The sequence below is a fragment of the Leuciscus leuciscus genome, assembly GCF_965113295.1.
Source record: "Leuciscus leuciscus genome assembly, chromosome: 25".
Classification (NCBI taxonomy): Eukaryota; Metazoa; Chordata; class Actinopteri; order Cypriniformes; family Leuciscidae; genus Leuciscus; species Leuciscus leuciscus.
The window spans coordinates 25,884,065-25,907,743 of NC_138724.1; the positions used below are offsets into that span (position 1 = coordinate 25,884,065).

The following is a 23,679-nucleotide window of genomic DNA, read 5'->3' on the forward strand; positions in this document are numbered from 1 at the left end:
GCCGGTCACACACAGGAAGTGATCTATGAAGCCATGAGGCAGGTTCTCGCCGCTCGCGCAATCCACAACATCTTCAAAACCACCGAATCCCATCTGATGGTCAGCAGTGCCTGCATCAGGTGCGTCGGGCGGCTCACTGCTGAAATACAGTGTTTCAAATATTGACCTTTTTACAGGACTCTCGGGGGGCTTAAAACGTTTTTGTTTCTGCCGACAGATTGATCGATCCACAGACACAAGTCACCAAGATCAGTGTAAGTGTTTATTTATTTCTAACACTGCTCACTGAACTGAAATCTGTCTACATCTCAGGTGTGTGTGTGTGTGTGTGTCAGTTCCAGCTGAAGGATGTGTCTCAGTTTGCGGCCCATCAGGAGAACAGCAGGCTGATGGGGTTCGTTCTGGAGGGGAGCGACTGGAGCAACGGAGTCGACGGTGAACCCTCCTTCAGCGTATTCGTGTTTGAGAGTAACACTGAAGGAGAGAAGGTCAGTCTGCAAAACCATAAACCATAACGCTCACTTCTCACATTAAATATCTGATTAACTCCTGGGATTTGTGCTGTTTCTCCTCAGATTTGTTTCACGATAAACCTTGGGAAAGAGATCTCAGAGGCAAAGAAGGTAAAGCAGAACATCTGACATCGAGAGAGTAAAAACAGCAGTTTTAAAATAACATAATATAATACATAATTCGAAATCGATTTAGTGTCTGTAATGTGATTGTTTGTTTTTTTTTTGTAAAAAAAAGAAAAAAAATTATATATATATATGTGTGTGTGTGTGTGTGTGTATATGTTTCTGTAAAATATCACTGTGTACGTTGGATAAAAGGTATTAATATTAATATTTATCAATAGTAATTATATATATATATATATATATATATATAAAATTTATAATTCTCAAATATATATATATATATAATATATATATAGCTTTTTAAATAAAATAATTATGGATATATTCGTTTTTAATAACTAATATAATATTAAGATTAAATGAAGAATATATTTATATATATATATAGAATATATTTATAAACTTGAATGCATTAAATGTAAAATTGTTTTAAACAAATTATATTATACTAAAGTCATTAATATTCATATTTATTAATAGTAATATTATACATTCATATATTACATTTAAAAATTATATATATATATATATATATATAAGAATATATATTAAAGATATTGTTTTCAATAGTAATATTGTATATTAATATATATTAAGAATATATTTAATATAATCAATTTATATTATATATTTATAAACTTGCATTGGATGGAAGATTAAGGATAGATTATTATTGGTTTATATAATTTTTCAAACCTGTGTCCGAAAGTGTAGTTCTTGCATATGGTGGTTCTGCAAACATATTGTTTTTAAACGTGCTCTAATAAATCATTTATATATATATATATATATATATATATATGCCCATTTTAGAGTGGCCTTTTATTGTGGCCAGCCTAAGGCACACCTGTGCAATAATCATGCTGTCTAATCAGCATCTTGATATGCCACACCTGTGAGGTGGATGGATTATCTCGGCAAAGGAGAAGTGCTCACTAACACAGATTTAGACAGATTTCTGAACAATATTTGAGAGAAATAGGCCTTTTGTGTACATAGAAAAAGTCTTAGATCTTTGAGTTGGGGCAAAAACAAAAGTGTTGCGTTTATAATTTTGTTCAGTATATATAATTTATTTTTATTATTATTATTTTTAAGAATGTAAGTAGGGTCAGTTTTTGATTTCTTCATCTTGTGATTGTCATGACTTTGATCCTCATGTGTGTATCAGGACCCTGAAGCGCTGGCCCAGCTGATGAAGTCAATGCCCCTGACAAACGATGGGAAGTTTCTTCTGCTGGAGAGCGAGACGGGAGACGCAGCCGAAGCTTCCGGACCGGATGACCAGGAGTCAGAGGCCTGATCCGAACACACACACACACACACACTTCCATTACCTGCTGCTCTTCTCCTGTCCTCCCTCTCTCTCTCCAGACAGACTTCATGAAGGAAAGCAACAGGTGGTCGAGGGATCGCCACTCGTTTGTTTAACACTTACCCAGTTTAGATGCTCACGATAGAAAAGATGAAGGTTAAAGGTGTAAGTCTTGTTTTAATCTTTCAGTTCGAAAACATCAGACACGAGTTTACATGCTAAAGGAATAATTCACCCAAAAATAAAAATTCTCACCATTTCCTACGCAAATAATTGTTTAAAATTTGGTTTGTTCCTCATGCCAATAGTATTGCATGACTCTGAATATAGTGCATGAGTACTATGAACCAATTTTATTATGTAAATGGTACTTTATAGAGTTAAACAGTTCAGTTTCACGGTATGGAAAAGAGCAACTCAAGAGGTTTCTTTTTTGGGTGTACTGTCCCTTTAAGAAAGGGTGTGTCTTTTATCGATTCTATTTGCATTTTGATTTTCATTGTATTTTTACAGTTAAAATTGTTTCATAACATCAGATGTAGTTTCAGCTACAAGCTGATTTTTTGAATACCTAATAGTTCAATCATAATACAGGAGAATTTCTTATTTTTCACACTACATTGTCAGCAAACACAATGAAACCTGAACCTTTATTTGCACTTTCTTGGTTCCTGTTGCATCTGACAGGTTTTTTCAGCACATCATAATTAACATTCCATACAGATACCATTCCACTTTTATTGTGATGCTGTTTATAATTAAGTCAAGCAAATCTGGAATGAATCCCAATTTGCATTCTGCTTCTCAAATCTCAGCACGTTGAACACTGCTGCATGAATGATGGAGTTTTGAAATATGGATTCCTGCATGCTAATATTGCTTTGAAATGTTGTTGCTGTTGGTAAAATGGCGAGGAATACAAAGCTAAAGCAGCAGTTTATAAACACTTAAACCTAAATGTTAATGATTTTGCTAGATGGCGATGCTTTCATGCAGATATTACGAGTTAACCGTCACCAGTGAAGTATTTACTTTTATTATGAAGAAGTATGCAAATTGGGATTTAGCAGAATGCAAAACAAAATTGCACTTTTTTTTTTAAATGTGCAATTTAGGTGCACTTTAATTTAAAAACACTAACTTCCTGTGGTCTGTTTACAATTAATACCTTTTACAATACTTAAAATGAAATAAGAAATTCAGACAAATCCTGTAGATTAAAAAAAACTAAAAAAAACTGCAGCATATATTTTAACATTCATTCTGTGGAAAAATTAATCTCAGGGTGAGTCTGTAACAAAACGAAATAGTAGTTTTCCCTCTCAGTATTTCCTGTGTGATCAGTTTGGTTTGTGCAGCTGGAGCCGCACGTCCACTGCGCTTCATTAGGTACATACTCATTTATCTGTAATCGTTTGTTTGTACTGAAGATTACGTGTAGAAATAACGTTCTGAAAGTGGTTTGCTAGTGATTTGAATGAAGTTGAACTGTTGTTTACATTTATCACATGATCCCGAAGTGTTCCTCGGACTTTAAATATGCCTCAGTAACAATCCGACATTTAACCTGCGATGAGCTTGAGCATGATGTATGCTGAACAATAAAATCATTCATCAACATGATGTGCAGCAGTTATTGGACTGTCCATGTATCATCTTTTCAGAATGTAAAACTCTTTAATAAAGCTTTGTGACCATTTCTAACGTAAGAGTCGTGAGAAAGCAATCTGAAAATTAAATATTTTATTTTACACATCACATCATTCAGCTTTTGGGGATTAAAGCGTCACCGCACAACTTGATTTGAGTTCATCCGACAGCTTTGGCGATAAACACACATCCTGACATGAACACTGAAGCAGGAGGTCCGGAGGGCTCATTCTCTCACACACACACACACACACACACACACACACACACACACACACACACACACACACACACACACACACACGGGCCTAATCAAGAGTCTTTGTAGTAGTTATTGAGGTTGATCCGCAACAGGAAGTCCTCCAGATGGGGCTGATAGCCTTTATCCACCAGTTTGGTCACCACTGTAAAAAAACAATCATATACACGGTTATTTAACTCCGGTTAAAAGGAACAATTATCCATTGAAAATATGATTTTTCTTCTTTTGAAAGCTTATTTACAAAATGTCTAAAACAGCATTAAAACACTTTTTTACTAGTGAGCAAACTGATCATGTACTGTAAAAGTAAGTTATTCTGGCACAAGAAATCCTGAGTGACATTTAAGGAACGACAAAATGCTACAAAAGTGTGTGATATGAACCCTTTGGACTAATATAGCTGTTTTATTACACGTCTGAATGTCCTGCTGGAACATTTCGCTTGTATGGATCTCTGCTCAAGAACAAGCTGTATTTGTGACGACTTTGCTGGCAATGATACAGTATTTATTTAGCCAGTTGAATTTTCTAAAGACTGTGCCATCTGGTTAGTTTTACAGCGTCGTCTCGTCTCGCATATGACAGCAATAATAAAGAGATATTTTTGTGGGATTTGTGGTTTAATTCTCAACAACAACAAAAAAAGATGCCAATAGATTCAACATGTCTGATTAATTAACTGAGATGGTCTTCAGCATGGATGAGCTCAACATGATAAATACATCCATAATGTCTTGCCAACGTTTTCAAGAGAAGGAATATGAATTTATAGGTGTCATGTATTATTGCAAATAATAAATGCTAATAAATGAAAGCATTGCCAACAGTTACTTTTTGGATAAAATAGAAATTAAGAAAATATAAATTTTTGTATTGGCTGATAAAACGTTTCTAAAAATGTTTTATTGAAAAATAAATTAAATAAATAAATAAAAACCAGTCAAATTAGTGGGAAAAACTACTTGCCTATTAAAAAACTATGCATACATATATATATACAGGTCAAAAGTTTGGAAACATTACTTTTTTTATATTTTTGAAAGAAGTCTCTAATTGCTTATCAAAGCTGCGTTTATTTGATCAAAAATACAGAAAAAAAAAACATTACAACTTAAAATAATAGTTTTCTATTTGAATATACTTTAAAAAATAATTTATTTCTGTGATGAAAAGCTGAATTTTCAGGATCATTACTCCAGTCTTCAGTGTCACATGTGAGATCCAGTCTATCACATGATCCTTTAGAAATCATCCTAATATTCTGATTTATTATGAGTGTTGGACACAGTTCTGCTGCCTAATATATTTGATGAATAAAAGGTTAAAAAGAACTGCATTTATTCAAAATAAAAATATATTTTCTAATAATATAAATCTTCTTTACTATCACTTTTGATCAATTTAACACATCCTTGCTGAATAAAAGTATTGATTTATTTCAAAAAAAGAAAGAAAAAAAAAATTACTGACCAGTAGTATATATTGTTGTTAAAAAATATTTCTATTTTTAAAAAAATTTGCTTTTTTAAAATTTTATTATTCATCAAAGTACCCTAAAAAAGTATCACAGGTTATGAAAAAATATTAAGCAGCAGAACTGTTTCCAACTTTGATAATGAATCATCATATTAGAATGATTTCTGAAGGATCATGTGATAGACTGGAGTAATGATCCTGAAAATTCAGCTTAAAAATTGAAAACTAATTATTTTAAATTGTTATAATACATCACAATATATAAAAAAAAAAATTCTGATCAAATAAATGCAGGCTTGATGAGCAGAAGAAACTTCTTTCAAAAACATTAAAAATAGTAATGTGTCCAAACTTTTGACCTGTACTGTATATGTATGTATGTATATATATATATATATATATATATATATATATATATATAAAACATAATATACATACATATAACAAAAATACAATATCCAGAAGCCAATTGTCTAACAGTTTAAATTAATCACTTCAAACAATGATTCAGCAATTTGCTTCAAAACAAAAAGTCTATTTGAGTAAAATAAATAGGTGAATATTGATTAATATGCAGGTTTATATACATCTCATGATCAAATATCCAACAATTACTTTCAACTTTTTTCTGTCTTTTGTATTTTACTTTTGTATTGCTGTCCAAATGTTCTAAGCCATTTCTCATTATGGCATTGTTCTGCTGACGGTAAAGCACACACATCTCTCTGTATCTGAGTTAGCAGGTGTGGCGCTCTAATCTTATCGGCTCCTGTCACACCTGTGATCTCTCAGCGTTTACGCCTGTAGCAGAAGCTCACCTTTGAACAGGAAGCGGGAGTAATACTTGAAGGTGTTGTAGGATTGCTGCATGGCGATGAAGCTGGGGTGCACCGGCTCCCCCTGCTGGAGCTCCCACGGCTGCGCGATCAGCTGACCGCGAAACTTCAGGATCAGGCTGAAGATGCTGTGGATGATGTTCATGACGGGGGCGGCTTTCTCCGTCAGCAAACCCCTGAGAGAATACACCACTTCTCTAGATATCTGTATATTAATCACTGAATGTGTCATGTGGGACACGAGTCCTCACCTGAAGATGGCTCTGTTGAGGTATTCGGCGTGCGTGCGGTGAATGGCGTCCAGGTCGTTGGCACTGCTCAGTTTTTGTTTGAACTCGCTCCAGGACACCTGCAGGATCTGGTTAGCGATGTAGCCCTGGATCACCTTCACAAAGTGCTGCATCTCGTGTCTGTACAGCTGCAGCTGATGGAACTGAACGGAGCGACCGGCACCTTTCACCAGCGCTGAGAGACAGGAGGACATTTAATTTTTCATTATTATTATTAATAATGAACTCTTCATCATGTTCCTCAAACCATTCCTGAACAATGTGCAGTGTGATTATCCAGCTGAAAGAGCCACTTCCACCAGGAACAGCAGTGTCATGAAGGGCTGTCCCTGCTCTGTAACAATGTTTAGGAGGTGGAACGTGTCAAGATGAATGACAAGATCCAGGGTTTCCCATCAGAACATTGATCATGGCGTCACACTCCCTCCGTCGACCTGGTGCATCACTTCCCCAGGTAAACGGCGCACACGTACACGGCCGTCCATGTGATGTAAAAGAAAACGGGACTCGCGCATCGATTAGCTTTGGGCGCCCAACACCCTGTTGCCAGTTTGTGGTTTGACCCTCCTCGGACACTGTTGGTGAATCCTCACCACTGCTGACTGGGAGTGACACAAACCTTGCCATAGAGATACTCTGAAACCGGTCGCCTTACCAAAAAATTTGGCCCGTGTCAAGTTGCTCAGATCTTTATTCCTGTCCATTTCTGCATCCAACAGATTGATTACGAGAACTGATTGTTTGCTTACCATCTAATCTACCCAGACCTTAAAATGTGGCCTTGTTGGCAGCTCACTAAGTTTTGCAACAAAACTATACAGACCCATTCTGACAGATTTACATAACAGTAGCTTTTTCAAATGAGAACCGAATCGGATGGAAGATTACCTGTGTGAAGAGTTTCATACATTTAGTGGGAGCACAGTAAAAAAGCGGGGCAGAAATCGTACCCGTCCTCTTGAGGTGAAACCAGACGTCTCGGAGGGACCACACCATGTGTTTGAGCTGCAGCAGGAAGGAGAAGAGTCTGTTGTATTTATTCAGACAGCTGTCTGTGATGACGATATTCACCGGCCAGTCCACCTACAGAACCAGAGAAAGATCATGAAAAAACATCCAGCTCTTCAGAAACTTCAGACTACAGGAAGACAGTGACCTGGACTCTGACCTTGTATCGGAGCTCGAGACAGTTCAGCGAGTCTGGAGCGTGAGGGTGGAAGATCTCAGGAAGGTATCGCAGAGCAAACGTGAAGTGAGCCGCCAGCTCGCTGTCCCCGTGCATGCTGTACTGTAACGCCTTATTCAGAATGGAGTTCAACACCAGCGGGGTCAGCAGCTCGCCGGGGGTCTGACCACTGCCCAGCTAAACACAGCGCACAGAAGCATTTTAAATATTTGTATGCTACACTTATGTGACAATGTTGTATCTAATTTTGTGCAAACTTTTCTTAAAGGGGACCTATAATGCACTTTTTCAAAGTTTTGTTTTAGGGCTCTACTAGAATAGGTTTCCAAGCTTGAATGTTCAAAACACATATTTTTCACATGTTCGCCATTGTTGCAGCTCCTCTCTTCCCAGTCTGTCAGTAACGCTCTGTTTAGTTCGGGTCTCTATGAAGCCCCTCCTTCTGAAAAGCACAATGTGTTCTGATTGGTCGGCTGGATCAGTGTGTTCTTATTGGTCAACTGCTTCGAGCGTGTTTGGGGAAATGTAACGCCTCTTACCATAATCATGAATTTTAACACACTACTAACGCAACTCAACCAGGCCCCGCCCCTTTATGGCTTTTAGGCGGGAATTATTAAAATTAGGAATATTGTGATGTGTTCGTTCCCGGAAGAAAACTCAAGATTTCAATAGAGGCGTTTCAGGGAGTTCAGAAACAGTGACACTGATATAGAAAATAACTCCCGCTGGAGTGACTTTGTGCTTTGTAACTTTGCAGACCTTTTTCATGCTCAAACAGCAACATTACACACTAAAGAAAGCTGAACACGCATAATAGCATAATACATAATAGGACCCCTTTGACAAGCTCTTCACATCAGATTTCTATGCTTATTTTAAGTGTTGAGACCTTCTCGAAGAGCTGATTGCTGAGAGAGAGGGCAAACTCTCCATCCTCCATTAGCAGGAAATGCCTGAGAGTCTCAAAATGCTTCTCCACACCCAGCTCCACGAAAAAATAATCCACCACGGCCTTATTTACCATGGACACACTGAGAGAAAGAGAGGAAGAGAGAATTTCAAATGTTCAAATTTGGATGTTTAGCGTACAGGGATTTGTGCGTTGTTTATGGTTTACATCAGGGCTTTAACATTGATTCAGTTGAAAATATATTTTAGTTACAATGTAAAGAGGTCAAAGTACACAAGAGCCTGATTTAATTCATAGACTGATTCCAATCGATAACTTGCTTGATATTGGCATAGGCAAGGCTAAACTGGATAGTTCAAATAAAGATTGTGATTAATCAGAAAATCGCTCTAGTTTACATACTGTGTAATCAGTGGTGTTGTAACAGAGTGTTTCATGAGCACAGGAAGTGGCATCATCTCGCTGAGCTGAATAGCAGTGGCATCGGTGGCCCGGTACAGGGAGGGGTCGACAGGAAGGCCGTTCGGGCCCCGTGTGACCTGAAGCAGCAGCTCAGACTCTGGAGCCGCAGCTAGAGCAGGAACGACAACACAAAACTCTCTGTTTCTGATATTTAAAGAAAGAAAGCTCTAATGGTTCAGGATGAAGACAGCTGGTCCGGTACTCACTCAACAGGCCGTATGAGTCCTGGTACTGCTCGACTTGGTACTGTGAGGCCAGGCTGAGAAGATAGCGATCCTCTGGACTCTTTTTAGGGGACAATCCTAGTCCCAGAGCCCAGGCAGACAGTCCCTCATCCAGGGAGAACAGCTCACTAGGGGGCGCTGCATTACAACATAACAAATCCAAATAAGAAATCATTAACCACAGTGAATTTACTTTGTATGACCAACAGACATCAACAAAAAAAACATAAAATCATACAATAAATAATTCTTAAAATTGGAAAAAAAGAAATCTGTACCTATGAGTAAAATTTCACTTCTAATGAAAATGGGAGTTAATTTTTTTTTGTATCATTTTAAAATTCTGAAGTTTTTCTGAAAGTAGCTGAGGGTGCTAAACATTTGTGCAGTTGTGTTCTCACCCTGGGTGTCTGAGTCAGCTGGTGTCTCTGTGTCTCCTGATGCTCTGCCAAATTTGTTTGGTAGTCTGTCACCGTACAAACTCCCTGGCACCACTCCACCAACCATGCAGCCCATGCCAAGAGCAGAGTCTGATGTGTGCGCACGGGCTTCACTGTATAGAGAGCTGGGTCGAACAGTCTCAATCCCACTGACCACACACCCACTACCCAAGGTAGACTGTGAGGAATGTCCGTACTCACTTCCAGGCAATGCAGAGCGCTGAGGGTCTGCACCTGATACAACACACCCTAATGTTAGCATGGAGTCCGACGAATGTCCGAAAGCACTGCCAGGCAGAGGGGTGGATGAAGGGGCAGCGTCTGGCATCACACAACCCACTTTAAGAGTGCTGTCAGAAGAGTGACCAAATTTGCCCAAAAGTGGGCGAGAGGCGGCGACATCTGACACAAACTCACCCACCTTTATATGGGCATCAGAGGCGTGGCCATGAATATTAGCGGTAGGGATGTGAGTATTTACCTCAGAAATGTGTCCGCCAATCCTTATATGGGCGTCAGAGGCGTGGCCATGAATATTAGCGGTAGGGATATGAGTATTTACCTCAGAAATGTGTTCGCCAACCCTTATATGGGCGTCAGAGGCGTGGCCATGAATATTAGCAGTAGGGATATGAGTATTTACCTCAGACATGTGTTCGCCAACCCTTATATGGGCGTCAGAGGCGTGGCCATGAATATTAGCAGTAGGGATATGAGTATTTACCTCAGACATGTGTTCGCCAACCCTTATATGGGAGTCAGAGGCGTGGCCATGGATGTTAGGGGTTGGAAGAGAAGTGGTTACCTCAGAAACATGTTCGCCAACCCTTATATGGGCATCAGAGGCGTGGCCATGGATGTTAGGGGTTGGAAGAGAAGTGGTTACCTCAGAAACATGTTCACCAACCCTTATATCGGTGTGGCCATGGATGTTAGGGGTTGGAAGGGAAGGGGTTACCTCAGAAACATGTTCACCAACCCTTATATCGGTGTGGCCATGGATGTTAGGGGCTGGAAGAGAAGTGGTTACCTCAGAAACATGTTTGCCAACCCTTATATGAGCGTCAGAGGCGTGGCCATGGATGTTAGGGGTTGGAAGAGAAGTGGTTACCTCAGAAACATGTTCGCCAACCCTTATATGAGCATCAGAGGCGTGACCATGGATGTTAGGGGTTGGAAGCGAAGTGGTTTCCTCAGAAACATGTTTGCCAACCCTTGTATGGGCATCAGAGGCGTGGCCATGAATATTTGTGGTGGGGATGAGAACGGTCACTTCAGAAACATGTTCACCAACCCTTATGTGAGCGTCAGAGGCGTGGCCATGGATGTTAGGGGTTGGAAGAGAAGCGGTTACCTCAGAAACATGTTCACCAACCCTTATATGAGCGTCAGAGGCGTGGCCATGGATGTTAGGGGTTGGAAGAGAAGTGGTTACCTCAGAAACATGTTCACCAACCCTTATATGAGCGTCAGAGGCGTGGCCATGGATGTTAGGGGTTGGAAGAAAAGTGGTTACCTCAGAAACATGTTCGCCAACCCTTATGTGAGCGTCAGAAGCGTGGCCATGGATGTTAGGGGTTGGAAGAAAAGTGGTTACCTCAGAAACATGTTCGCCAACCCTTATGTGAGCGTCAGAAGCGTGGCCATGGATGTTAGGGGTTGGAAGAGAAGTGGTTACCTCAGAAACATGCTCACCAACCCTTATATGGGCGTCAGAGGCGTGGCCATGAATATTAGCGGTAGGGATGAGAATGGTCACTTCAGAAACATGTTCACCAACCCTTATGTGAGCGTCAGAGGCGTGGCCACGGATATTAGAGGAGGGCTGGGATGAGATCAGTGCTGGATCAGGATCACGGCTGTTATTTCTCGTATGACTATCAGACTCTGACTCATGGAAGCTTATGAGAGGAGACACAGATTGTTCTTCTTCTGGCTGAGAACAGTGAGAGGGCTGGCTGACACTCTCACAGGACTTGGCTTTCTCTGTTGGCTCCTGTGTGGCTTGCTTTGGCTCTGAACCTGTGCTGGCCGCCGAGGGCTCTGTTCCTGTCTCTTCTCCAGTTGGTTGTTTTTCTGCACACTGGCTATCGCGCTCTGCCTCACATGTTCGCTCTTGAGTGGTTTGTGTAGGGGTGTTTGACTCCGAGCGGATCGGACCCTTGTTCCGCCCCGAGGCAGTGGAGTCTCCCAGCTGCACTGAGCTCTGTGAAGGATGTCCATGAACACTAGCCTTCGGCTGACCTACTGACACCTCTGGAGTGAACTGACCCAATTGGAAGCTAGACTTGGATGCTTGTCCATGTGGACAAGGCACAAGGACTGACTGTAGGGCTTCAGAAATATTTTGTCCAAGACGTATGTGGGAGGTCGTTGAGTGTTGCTTCTGTGGGTGGGGTTTCTGAGGAAACTGCAACAGGTCAGAACCAATGTCATGGAGGGCCTGGGTCACGGCACCACTGCCAGGGAGGCGTGGAGGCTTGGGGAGGAAGTCAGCAATGTCAATTCCATCTGATATGAGAGCATGCATTTCATCATTGGCATCAGAGCAGGGAAGAGCAGAGGATTCTGGGATAGGAGGATCTGCTGTTTGCCGTTCACTAAGATTCTGCTGTAAAATGAAAACAATTACAATAGTGTAGGCTAAATTTATGACGCTATAGATGTGTATATGTAAAGAACAGCACACAGACCTCAGTGTGTAGTTGTGCAGACTGTTGTTCGTAGGCTGTTTCCGGAGGGGGGCCCTCCAGACCTAAAGGAAACTTTTCCAGAAGAGCCTGAACAGAAATCATAACACCTCAGAGATAAAGATGTCCCCTTATCTATCACTTTAAAACAGTACTTTCATGGATGATGCTAACATATACTCTTTGATAACTGCTGGACATATGATTACTAATGCAAGTACAACTACCAGACAGTGGGCGTGGTCGAATTAAAAGTAATTAGCAAGCGTTTGAGATACTGGACATCCTGTTGGTTTTATACAAATTACTTAAACAGAGAATATTTGTTTTCAGTTTGAATCCGATCATTTAAAAGTACACACTTAAATGTTTATAAAGGTATATGGCTCATAAATGTGTGACAAGTATTCGCTGAGTTTTGTTTCAGTTTATAGACGTGCTCAAGAAAAAAAAGTTTACCGCGATGGAGAGGCAGAACGCACACCCTGTTTATTTTCTTTATTTTACAAAAGTACAATGTTTTGATTTGATTGTAAGTGGACACATACAAAAGTAGAAATATCACAGATTCTTTTTTTATATTTCTTTTTTCTGTATGACCATAAATGACGGAGTAATTTAAGTTTATTGTGCTACAATGTGAAGAAAATCCAGCAAAACTCGGGGGCGCGTTTGCCGACCTCAGAGGGTTAAAAGTTTAAGGGACTTAGAAAGGATGGTCCATAAACTGAGAACTGGAGATTTTCACATGACACCAACAAAAGTTTGTGTTAGTATAGTTTCTAGCTACAGTATAATTGCAATTGAAAAATGTAATAAAAAAAAAAAAATCTTGTAAAAAATAAATAAATAATGCATTATATACTTATAAATATACATTTTTGTCAAATAAGTTACTAAAAACAATTTATTTTACAAAGAAAAAAACAAAACACTTTTGCATTATTAAACAGGTACTAAAAATTCTCTATTAAAATACAAAAAATAAATAAATTGATTGAAAATGGATAAAATTACAAATAATAACAATATCCCCATTGCAATTATCAGAGAAAGATACAAAACAGATATTTTGTCAGAAATATCTGACAAAGATACTGTTTTGTCAGAAAACAGACAAAACAGATACAGATATTTTGGGGATATTTAATTTAATTTTATCAATCAATAAATTCCTCTTGAAACAAACTTTGTTGTGTTATTTTAATTTAATACTGTGAAGCTGCTTTGATACAATCTGTATTGTGAAAAGCGCTATACAAATAACCTTGACTTGACTTGACAAAACATACTCATTACAAATGCAAATGCAAAAAAAATATATAAATATATCTTTAATAAAGTTACAAAATAATTATAAAGTGAATACTAATTTAATATTACTAATGAAAACCATTGCAATAATAATGCAATAACCCAAACTCTACAATAAAAACTCTGACTGATATCAGACCTGTATGTTCTGTTGCTCTTGCTGCAGGAAGTTCACTCTGCACTCGTCGAGTTTAGTCCTCTGCACCTTCCACATGGCTCTGAGCTCTCGTCTAGCAGCGGCTTCTGATAACTGACCGTACTGAGCGATCAGATCCATCCTGAACACACACACAAAATATATCATTTCATTCAGAATTTCCTTAATGTCTTTGATCTCTCTATATATTTGAGTCCTTTTATAAAGTGAATACTATTAAAAATACTATTAATACAAAAAAATATATATATATGATTAATTATCTTCACAGTGAAATAGATTTTTATCTATTTATGTATCAAAAATAGCTACCCACTGCTCCGGGTGTGTGTTCACAGTGTGTGTGTGTGTGTGCACTTGGATGAGTGAAATGCATAGCACAAATTCTGAGTATGGGACACCATACTTGGCTACACATAACTTTTAAAAAAAATAAGTAATTTGCAATGATTTATGCAAATGACTTTTGTTTTTAATGAGTGGTTCATTTCCTCATAAAAGAGCACAATCTTGTACCTTTGTCTTTAATCCATTGGATTTAATCCAATTTTGTAATGTTATGATTCATCTGAGAGCTGTTTTGGTTCATGGCACATAATGCTTTACTGAATTATTTGCTCAAATGCCTGTGGAGAATATGAAAGGGAAATAAAGTTCCTGTGGGAGGTCACTGCTGCGCTCTACAGCCTCAGCCTCAATCGTTGGTTTTTTTCTGAGTGTTACTGTATGCCGCCCACCGTGCCCGGCGCTCCAGCTGCTCCTCGAGAGCCTGCAGCCTCTGCTCTCGGTCTCGGAGCTCTCGAGCGTAGCTGAAATCATCTTCCTGCTCCTTCCGTCTCGCAGCACTACGCCACTGAAACCACATCCACACAAGTTAGAGCCACCGAAGACGCTTTTACTCACCGGTTATTAATATGCTCCTCACCTCCTGGTCGAGTTCCAGCTGCTGTTTCATCTCTTCAAATCGCTCTCTCTTCTGGGCCTCCTCCGCCAGACGCTGCGACACCTGGCGGCCTGCAGGGGGCGAGAGTGAAAACAGCGGGAGGTCAGCTTGTAAACTTCATTCATCTGACTCTGTGGGGAGGAACTCCCTCTCGCTGGTCGTCCTGATAATTAATACTTGACCTCCACGAAGAGAACAACTGTGTCCTCCTCGCGTAAAAAACATTGTTTACTTTACACATCAGTGTTATTTTAATAACAGTTTTTGTTAACATTTCGAATAAGATTCTATCCATATATGTTTTTATTTTAATTTTTAAACTTAACTAAACAAAAAGCTTTTGGTCATGATAAGCAGAAAAGTGTTTCCGTCCCAAATGGCTCACTCAACGTGAACTTCCTGGCCCTTAGGGTGTCCCATTTCTCCTTTTATAATTCAGAAGGCTGCTATATGGGACAGGGCCTATGATGAAAGTCAAGTTTGGCTACGCAAGACTAATTTTACCCAGACAGAAGCTGCTAACAGCATCAGGTGCATGTGTGTGCGCGCTTGGGTTTCGAAGGGACAGATTTCTGACCTCTGATTCTCTCCAGGGTCTTGGCCGCTGTCTCTCTGACCTGGTTAATGAGCTCCTGTCGAGCCTGTTCAGTCCGCATGGCCTTATAGAGAGAGGGGAAAATAAAGGAAGACAGACTTCAACGCAAAACAATGAAGCAGATTTTAGCCCAGGTCACAGTGTCCTGATGAAACTGGGTTAATGGACCAGATTTTAAAATATCATCTGTTGCCATGCCGACAGCACGGGCACCACACCGTTATTGGGTCTCTAAATTAAGTGAGCATACTTCAGACATTTAAACACTTAACCTGGATGAGCTTTTTTGAAAACCTCATAATTACTTCACTATATGTGCGGCAAGCGGAGCACCGTGACATGTGCAGTACCTTCTCCTCCCTGCTGATGGCGCTGTGCCTAGCGATCGTCTCCATTCGCCCTCGGTACACGGCACAGTCTCTCTCAATCTCCTCAACTTCCTGCAGGGAAAACGTCACAGCGATCCTGGGCACTGGTATATCCGACCAGAAGATGTAGTGCTGTTTAATGGACAGATGGAGTTAAATCAGAACTTCCAAAAATCACCTCCACTAAAAATGTATTTTTTATTCAGTAAAGATGCATTAAATTAATCAAAAGTGACATTTATAATGTTACAAAAGATTTATATTTCAAATAAATGCCATTCTTTTGAACTTTATCTTCATTAAAGAATCCTGAAAAATCTTAATTCCCACAAAAAATATTAAACAGCACAACTGTTTTCAACATTGATAATAATAATAATAAGAATAAGAAGAAGAAGAAGAAGAAGAAGAAGAAGAAGAAAATAATTTTTTTCTGAGCAGCAAATCAGCATATTAGAATGACTTCTGAATGATCATGTGACACTGAAGACTGGAGTAATGGTGCTAAAAATTCAGCTTTGATCACAGGAATAAATGAACTATTTTCTATATTAATGTATTTTAAAATGTATTTTAAATTGTAATAATATTTCACAATATTACAGTTTTTACTGCATTTTGGATCAAACAAATACAGCCTCAGTGAGTAGAGACTTTTTTCAAAAAATATAAAAAAAAGTCTCCCTGTCCCCAAACTTCTGCAAGGAAGTTCAAAGCATCATAAGTGTTCGAGGGGCACCTGTGGGCAGCAGATTTTCAGAAGATTGATTGTTTTCCCGCAGACGTACACATCGTTTGCGATGTGTTTGAGGAAGACCGGCACACAGTCCTCTGCATCCCGCGAAATAAGAGTGTAGCCCTGCGTCCAAAAGTTCTTATCTGAGGGGACAGAGATTCATTCATTTTTATGGGGGGGGGGGCATATTGATTTTAAGACCGTTATCACTGATTTAAAATTAAAGCGTGAGATTGAGAAACTCACCTCTGTAGGACAGATAATCCTCATTGACCTCAATCATGAACTCTTTATAAACGTCACGGAAGACGCCGCCGTACACCCAGTCTGAAACAAACCTACACACCAACACAGACATTTAGTTAAAGCTACACTATGTAACTTTTTTGTTCAAAATTAGATAAATTGGTAACACTTTACAATAAGGCTCATTAGTTAACATTAGTTTATGACCTTAGTTAACATGAACTAAGCATGAACAACACTTCTACAGCATCTATTAATCTTAGTTAATATTAATTTCGACATTTACTAATACGTTATTAAAATCAAAGGATGTATTTGTTAACATTAGTTAATGCACTGTGAACTAACATGAACAAACAATGAACAGCTGGATTTTTATTAACTAACATTAACAAAGATGAATAAATACTGTAACAAATGTATTGCTCACTGTTAGTTCATGCTAGTTAATGCATTAACTAATGTTAACTAATTAACCTTATTGTAAAGTGTTACCGATAAATTTAAATTAGTCAAAACATTAATTCCTCCAAAATGTGTTTTGACCCGGATTCACTATGATAATAAGCATTTATATTTGAGATCTGAGGGGATGGTTTTTGCGGGAAATTGCGTACATGTGTCACTCGTCCGTGCGTGTCTCGTCATATCCGTAAATAAAGTTGCTCTGGCTACTTTAACGTGTGTCTGGTGTGGGAGTGGCAGAGGTTAGTTGTCACAATAAGTGAGAAAGCTTGACATGGAGCCGCTAAATGTTGAACCTCTCGCAGAACAGAGGAGTCTGCTGGCTAAAAGAGATAGCGACAGAGCTCGTAATAAAACAAGAATCAACATTGACTTGGTTTTTCGGAGACATTGAGAACTGAGGGATTAGAAATGTTGTAAAAGCATCATAGGGATGATGGTGTTTTTATTACTCAGTGGGTTATTGAACAGATAAATATGTAGCCTAGCTCTCTAACAGCGTTCACTGTAAAGCATTATCGATTATGAAGGGTCATTTCATTATAGTTATAGCGCTGTACTGGAATTTATTTTTAAGGAAGTACCGTGTCTATTAATGGGTAAAGCTACAGTAACAGATTGACATCCTTTCCATCTAAACTGGATATATCTCTAGCCTAGTAGTGAATGTCTCTCTTTTTTAGTTATGAGAAAGAACCATATTTGTCACGCAGAGCCGAACCACAACCAAAAAAAACATTCTTCTGCAAAATGCAGCTTGACAGACAATGGCCTTTATGTGGTTGTATGGGAAAGAGCAGTATGATGATTCATGTTGCACAAGAAAATGGTTGAAGATGAGTAAATAATAGCAGAGAATCTCTGTTGTGCACTTAATGGCAGCCAGACACTACAGAAACCATTTCATAGTATCAGTCACTCGGAAAAATATAGGGTGTCAAAAACCACTCTGCTCTTAAGTGACCTTCTTGAGTTGAATAATAGATAAGTAAGTAAAGAGCGATAGAGGAGATGAGTTTCTCACCGTGTGTACGGCTCACAGCTGCTCTTCAGCAGCGACAGCAGCACCGGATGATTCTCATTACTGCAGTTACTCTGAGCTTCATTATACAGACACGACAGCAGTTTTACACCCTAAACACAGACATCACACAGGCAATTGCACAAATTGCACTGCAGACCTGCAACATCCACCTGTCTACAACACTTCTGAGCTGAAAACAACATCTTCAAACTCAAACTCAAAGCTATTGTGTCTGTCAGAAGACTGAGAGTGTTACCATGGGGAATGTTGCTCGTCCCACACCTGCGATTCCATCCACACAACACAGTTCTGACAGATACCTGATGAACACATATAAGGGCATGGATTAACATCGGCTGAAACTCATTTTCTTCTTACAGACTACATATTTTATTTGATTTTTTTCTCCTGATGTCCACTAATAATGACACTTAGGAATCAGTAATAATTTTCTTTTTTTGTGCTCAACCAGTCGGGCCGGTAGTTTAGATTTCTACTTGCCCTGCCGACATTTTCACTGGCCCCGACACAAAACATTACACATTTTTTATTAAATAATTTTAGAATTTTTTAACATTACAATTTTGTATAATTTTAAATGTACTATTCAAAAATGTAAAAATAAAATAATAAAATAATAATAATAATTATTATATATATATTATTATTCTTTTATTTTTACATTTTTGAATAGTACATTTAAAATGATAAAAAATATAATAAAAAATTCTAATGTTAAAAAATTCTAAAATTATTTAATAAAAAAAAATATAAAAAAATATACAATACATAACATTAAATTATTATGTGATATAAATTATTATAAATCTTTTACAATTATGTAATATAAATAATCAAATATTACATACAATTATATACAAAATGAATTAATCATATATATATATATATATATATATATACACACATATATACACACACACACACACACATATATATATATATATATACACACACATATATATACACAAAATGAATTATATATATAATATATATATAAATAAATACATTTATTTTGTATAAAATTATATTTAATACATAACTTACATTATATAATTTAATACATAATCATTTATATATAAATACACACACACATATAAATATATATATATCACATTAATATTGCTTTGTCCCAGAGCTACTGTGAAAGAGTGGATTTCATGGCCCATTTTTACCGCTTAGTATCCAAAAATGCTCTGACTGGAATGAGGCAAGAGTTTTGCATTGTAAATAAAGTATGTTTACGCTCTTTTATTCAAAAAGAAAAAAATCCTTTATCTGAGCCCTTTAAAACCACAGCTTTGTGGATTGCATGACAAGAGGAAACATTTACCTGAGCTGACGCCCCAGTTTGCGGAAATGACAAGCGATAGTTAGTAGACTCAGAGAGGCCGGAGTGCTCAGCACACACGCTCTGTAGTAATGCAGGTAACGCCGCAGCCCACCTGTGAAGGCCTGAGACACACACACACAAGCATCTGTGTAACGCTGTTGTTGTTATGGGGAAAAGATCCTGGAGTGCCGTAAGAAATGACAGCATGCGTCACCTGGAAGACGAGTCCCTTCTGACTCCCGCTGCTCAGGGAGAAGCGGCTGAGACGCAGATAGTGTGTGCCGTACTGCGCCAGCTCACCCAGCAGACGAGACACGCTCTCAGGGGACGTCCCGGACACACATATATCCGGACGGACGTCGAACTGTACACTAGCCTTGAGTGGAGGATGATGCAAAGAGAAAATCATGAAAAAAGTTCTTATTTTTACATTTACAATTCAATGTATATTGAGCTACCTCGTTGAGAGGAAACGTGGCCGAGGAGACCCCGATCAGCACGTTGAGCACGTCTTTGACCAGCTGACTCTGGCAGTCCAGTGGCAGAGGCAGGAGTGGTGATGGAGTCTGTGTGGACAGAATGTTCCTCATTTCTCCTTCCCACAGGCGGTACAGCTGATCAAACGCCTCTCTGCCAGCCTCTGTCAGGTACGGGGGGTCCTTCTGACCCGGCGGGCTGAACGAGACAAAGAAAGAGGATGACAAATGTGGACCATATTCAAACTACTTCTTTTAAAGTATTCGGCAGGGGTGCATTGTAATGCATGCATTCATCTGTCCAACTTAATGCATTGATTGTGGTATTCCTTAAAGGGATAGTTCACCCAAAAATTTAAATCCTGTCAATTACTCACCCTTATGTTGTTCTAAACCTGTAGGACAACTTTCATTTTTGGGTGGACTATCCCTTTAATAGATTATAATATTTAGAATATAAAAAAATAATCATTATTATAATATAATAATAATAATTATTATTATTATTGCTTTAATAATGGTTTTAAATAATAATAATAATTATTATTATTTTTGCTTTAATAATGGTTTTAAATAATAATAATAATAATTATTATTATATCTAATCATAAATTATATCCAAAATACAGTTATGTTGTTCTAAACCTGTAGGACAACTTTCATTTTTGGGTGGACTATCCCTTTAATAGACTATAATAATTAAAATATCATTAAATAATATTATAATATCTAATCATAAATTATATCCAAAATACAGTTCTTGACCTATTTTCAACAAAAAATGTCACCTAAAAAAATACCATTGAATGTTTTGTTTTAAAAAGCAATTCAACAAAACTAATTTCAAAGATTTAAAGGGATAGTTCACCCCAAAATGAAAATTCTGTCATTAATTACTCCCTCATGTCGTTCCAAACCCGAGCGAGCGAGAACAAACGTCATTGGTTCTCATGCTTGAGCTTCTGTTTACCACAACTGATGTGTGAGTTGATGAATGTTAATATTTGAATAAAAGCCTAATTTCAATCTGTTCATCATATAAAGCGATCGAGTCTCTTCAGAAAATTTGGACTAAACCGCTCAAATTTAGTTTTATGATCTATTTATGAACTTTTTGAAGCGTCAAAGCGGTAGTTGCGTAGCTGTCAATGGAGGGAGAGAAAACTAAGATTTCATCAAAAATATCTTATTTTATGTTCTGAAGATGAACGAAAGTCTTACGGATTTGGAACGACATGAGGGAGTAATTAATGACACTTAATTATTAATTTTTGGGTGAACTATCCCTTTAAGAATACACCTTTAGATCAGGTTTTTAAAATTACATAATTTGAGTGTTTATACATAATAATCTGAAATTTGGTCAATTAAATTGGATTGCTTTGGTGCCGATTTGAAAAGAATCCTAATCGAATCAAACCACTGTCAGTCAGAGCAGATATTTACAGCCCGACTCTAGTCTGCTCAACTCTCTCTTACCAGCCAATGTTCTCCCAACAGCGCCGTCTGCCGGGCACGAACGTCCGGAGGGCCTCCCACACGTCCATCTCAGGGCTGGGACTCGCCTCGGACTGGGAATCAGGAGTCAGATTAGAGGAAGACTGGAAACCTTCGTCATCAGACTGATCCAGACACAGAGGAACCTGCAGGAACAACAACATATATGATACCAGGTAGGACAAGACTAAAACATAATAAAGAAGAATAGATATTTTTAGGATCTTCACCCGTATGCTGAGTCCAGTAATGTCTGCGTTACTGGGAACGGGCGGCAGGTCCAGTCGGATGTCCATATCTGCCGTTTTGGAGTGCTGTAGGGCACCAAACAGTGAAAGTCGGGTTTCTCTCTCAAACTTCTCCTCGATATCCGGTCTGCGCCCCAGTCCGAGCAGCCCGGTGCCCGGTGGGGCGTCCATGATGCTCAGGGTCCTGCAGACGCCCCCGAACACGCCCCACTCCTCCCCACAGATCAAAGACCACGCCCTCTCCTCCAAGCGCTGCGTGTCCTTGCTCAGGTACCCGCCCAACAGGGGTCTGCGCTGCACGGGACGCTCCCGCCGCATGTAGTCGTGGCTGAAAGACAGAAGGGGCGGAGCCACGGACCCGGCCAGCTGCACCAGGAGCTCCAGGACGGAATCGAGTTCGGACAGTCCCGCCCCGTCCCGTAGCTGACCCAGGAGCTCCTCCAACCTCTCGGCTTCCTCGTCGTGGCCGGACACGCGCAGGTCAAAGGAGATCATTAGTATTTTATTATGGGAAGGTGTTTTTGCCAGGGCGTTCGGTGCCGGTTTGGACAACCCGTCTTGGAAGAGTCCCGAGAGCAACGCCCCATACGCTCGCTTGCGGAGGATCCGACGCGCAGACTCCCGCGACACTGCGCCCGGAGCGCAACGTTTCCATGACAACCCGGAGATGCAGCAGTCACAGAGCGCGCCCAGCATCCCTGTGATGCTGCAGCTGTTGCCTTGGCAACCGGACATCTCAGCGAGAGCGCGGGATCATGACGCAGCGAGATCTGCGCCAAAAAAAAAAACTACATTATGCAATTCATACAATACTAGAGGTTATACACAGTTCTTGAAAATATCAATTGTCACCATGTCCTTAATTACGCTACTATTTCTTTTGTATTAAATGGTAAAGTGTCTTGATACCTATTGTTTATTACTATCTTATTTGTAATATGAGTAACTTAAGTTAACGTTACACCTTTCTGTTTCAATGAATGAAGCATAACGTTACATGATCTAAACCCAATAGCCACAGCAAACAGCTAAATATGTCCTTACATATAATAATTTAAGGTTTATTACACTCATTATTGTTTTGTTTTTTAGCAGATAAACGCATTGTATTTGACGTAATTAATACCGAAGGCAGTAAACAAACACAACTGCAGCGTACAAACGCCTGCACGTTCACAAATGCGTGTCTGAGGTCATTTACTCACGTTGAAACTCGAGTTTAAGCTGTCCGAGCTGCAAATGTTTATTCCGCATTAGTTAATAAATATTATTGGCAATAAAAAAAACAAGCATTTAATGTGCATTCACACACGAGCAAGATTTCCTTAACCTCCGCGCTACACACCCAAGTCCCGCCTTCTCTGTACTCTCATTGGATGAAACGTAAGAGACTGTACATTCATTGGCTAAACCAGAGACATGTGGGCATCCACTACCTAATTTCATTGGATCAAACTTGATATGCACTGTCTGTATTATGACGTACACATTTCCGGATAGAGCGTCCGCTAGCGGCGTCGAGGCGAATAATAATGCATTTGTTTTGTAAACAAGATTTCCATAAATGTATGAATATTTTTACATACATACGAAGTTTTATTTTCTATATGTGATACACATTCTCTTAATTATTAATATTTTATTTTTACATTCCTTTAAAATGATTCCTGTCCAGATGCAACTGAAAGTGCATACTTGAGTATTTATGTGGCCCTGGTTACTGTTAGTACATTAACTCTTGAGTACACAAAATTTAGGTTACACTTTATTTTAAGGTGTCATTGTTGCAGTGTAATTATATATTTAAGTACTGAGTAATATTAAGCAACTACATGCACTTTCTATAGGATTCTGTAGGATTAGGGTTTGGTTGA

The 23,679-nt window shown here is 38.9% G+C and overlaps 2 protein-coding genes across 3 annotated transcripts in view; one reads left to right on the forward strand and one right to left on the reverse strand.

The window, feature by feature from the left end:
- The window catches only part of appl2 (adaptor protein, phosphotyrosine interaction, PH domain and leucine zipper containing 2), a 15,336-nt gene extending 11,760 nt beyond the window's left edge, over window positions 1-3,576 (forward strand). Inside the window, exons 17-21 of the mRNA XM_082159109.1 lie at window positions 1-119; window positions 218-254; window positions 336-488; window positions 576-623; window positions 1,813-3,576. The exon at window positions 1-119 is cut by the window's left edge and continues 56 nt beyond it. Coding sequence (XP_082015235.1) covers window positions 1-119; window positions 218-254; window positions 336-488; window positions 576-623; window positions 1,813-1,944 — 489 coding nt within the window. The 3' untranslated portion in view covers window positions 1,945-3,576. The remainder of the gene's footprint in view (window positions 120-217; window positions 255-335; window positions 489-575; window positions 624-1,812) is intronic.
- Window positions 3,577-3,684: 108 nt separating this feature from the next.
- Window positions 3,685-23,155, reverse strand: tubgcp6 (tubulin gamma complex component 6). 2 transcript variants are annotated; one of them, XM_082159079.1, is made up of 25 exons: window positions 23,011-23,155; window positions 21,788-22,575; window positions 21,540-21,703; window positions 20,043-20,259; window positions 19,799-19,960; window positions 19,585-19,706; window positions 18,490-18,553; window positions 18,234-18,343; window positions 16,745-16,836; window positions 16,502-16,641; window positions 15,745-15,894; window positions 15,377-15,458; window positions 14,782-14,870; window positions 14,594-14,709; window positions 13,839-13,977; window positions 12,389-12,475; window positions 9,657-12,303; window positions 9,238-9,393; window positions 8,972-9,140; window positions 8,549-8,690; window positions 7,639-7,833; window positions 7,421-7,553; window positions 6,432-6,645; window positions 6,163-6,356; window positions 3,685-4,010 (listed from the first exon to the last, which is right to left on the reverse strand). In XM_082159079.1, exons 2-25 carry the CDS (start codon window positions 22,538-22,540, stop codon window positions 3,919-3,921), a joined length of 6,429 nt encoding a protein of 2,142 aa, XP_082015205.1. In that variant the 5' UTR covers window positions 22,541-22,575; window positions 23,011-23,155; the 3' UTR covers window positions 3,685-3,918. The 2 variants fall into 2 exon arrangements, with proteins under 2 accessions (XP_082015205.1, XP_082015204.1); XM_082159078.1 differs by having other exon boundaries at window positions 9,657-12,306.
- Between the last annotated feature and the right edge of the window lie 524 nt (window positions 23,156-23,679).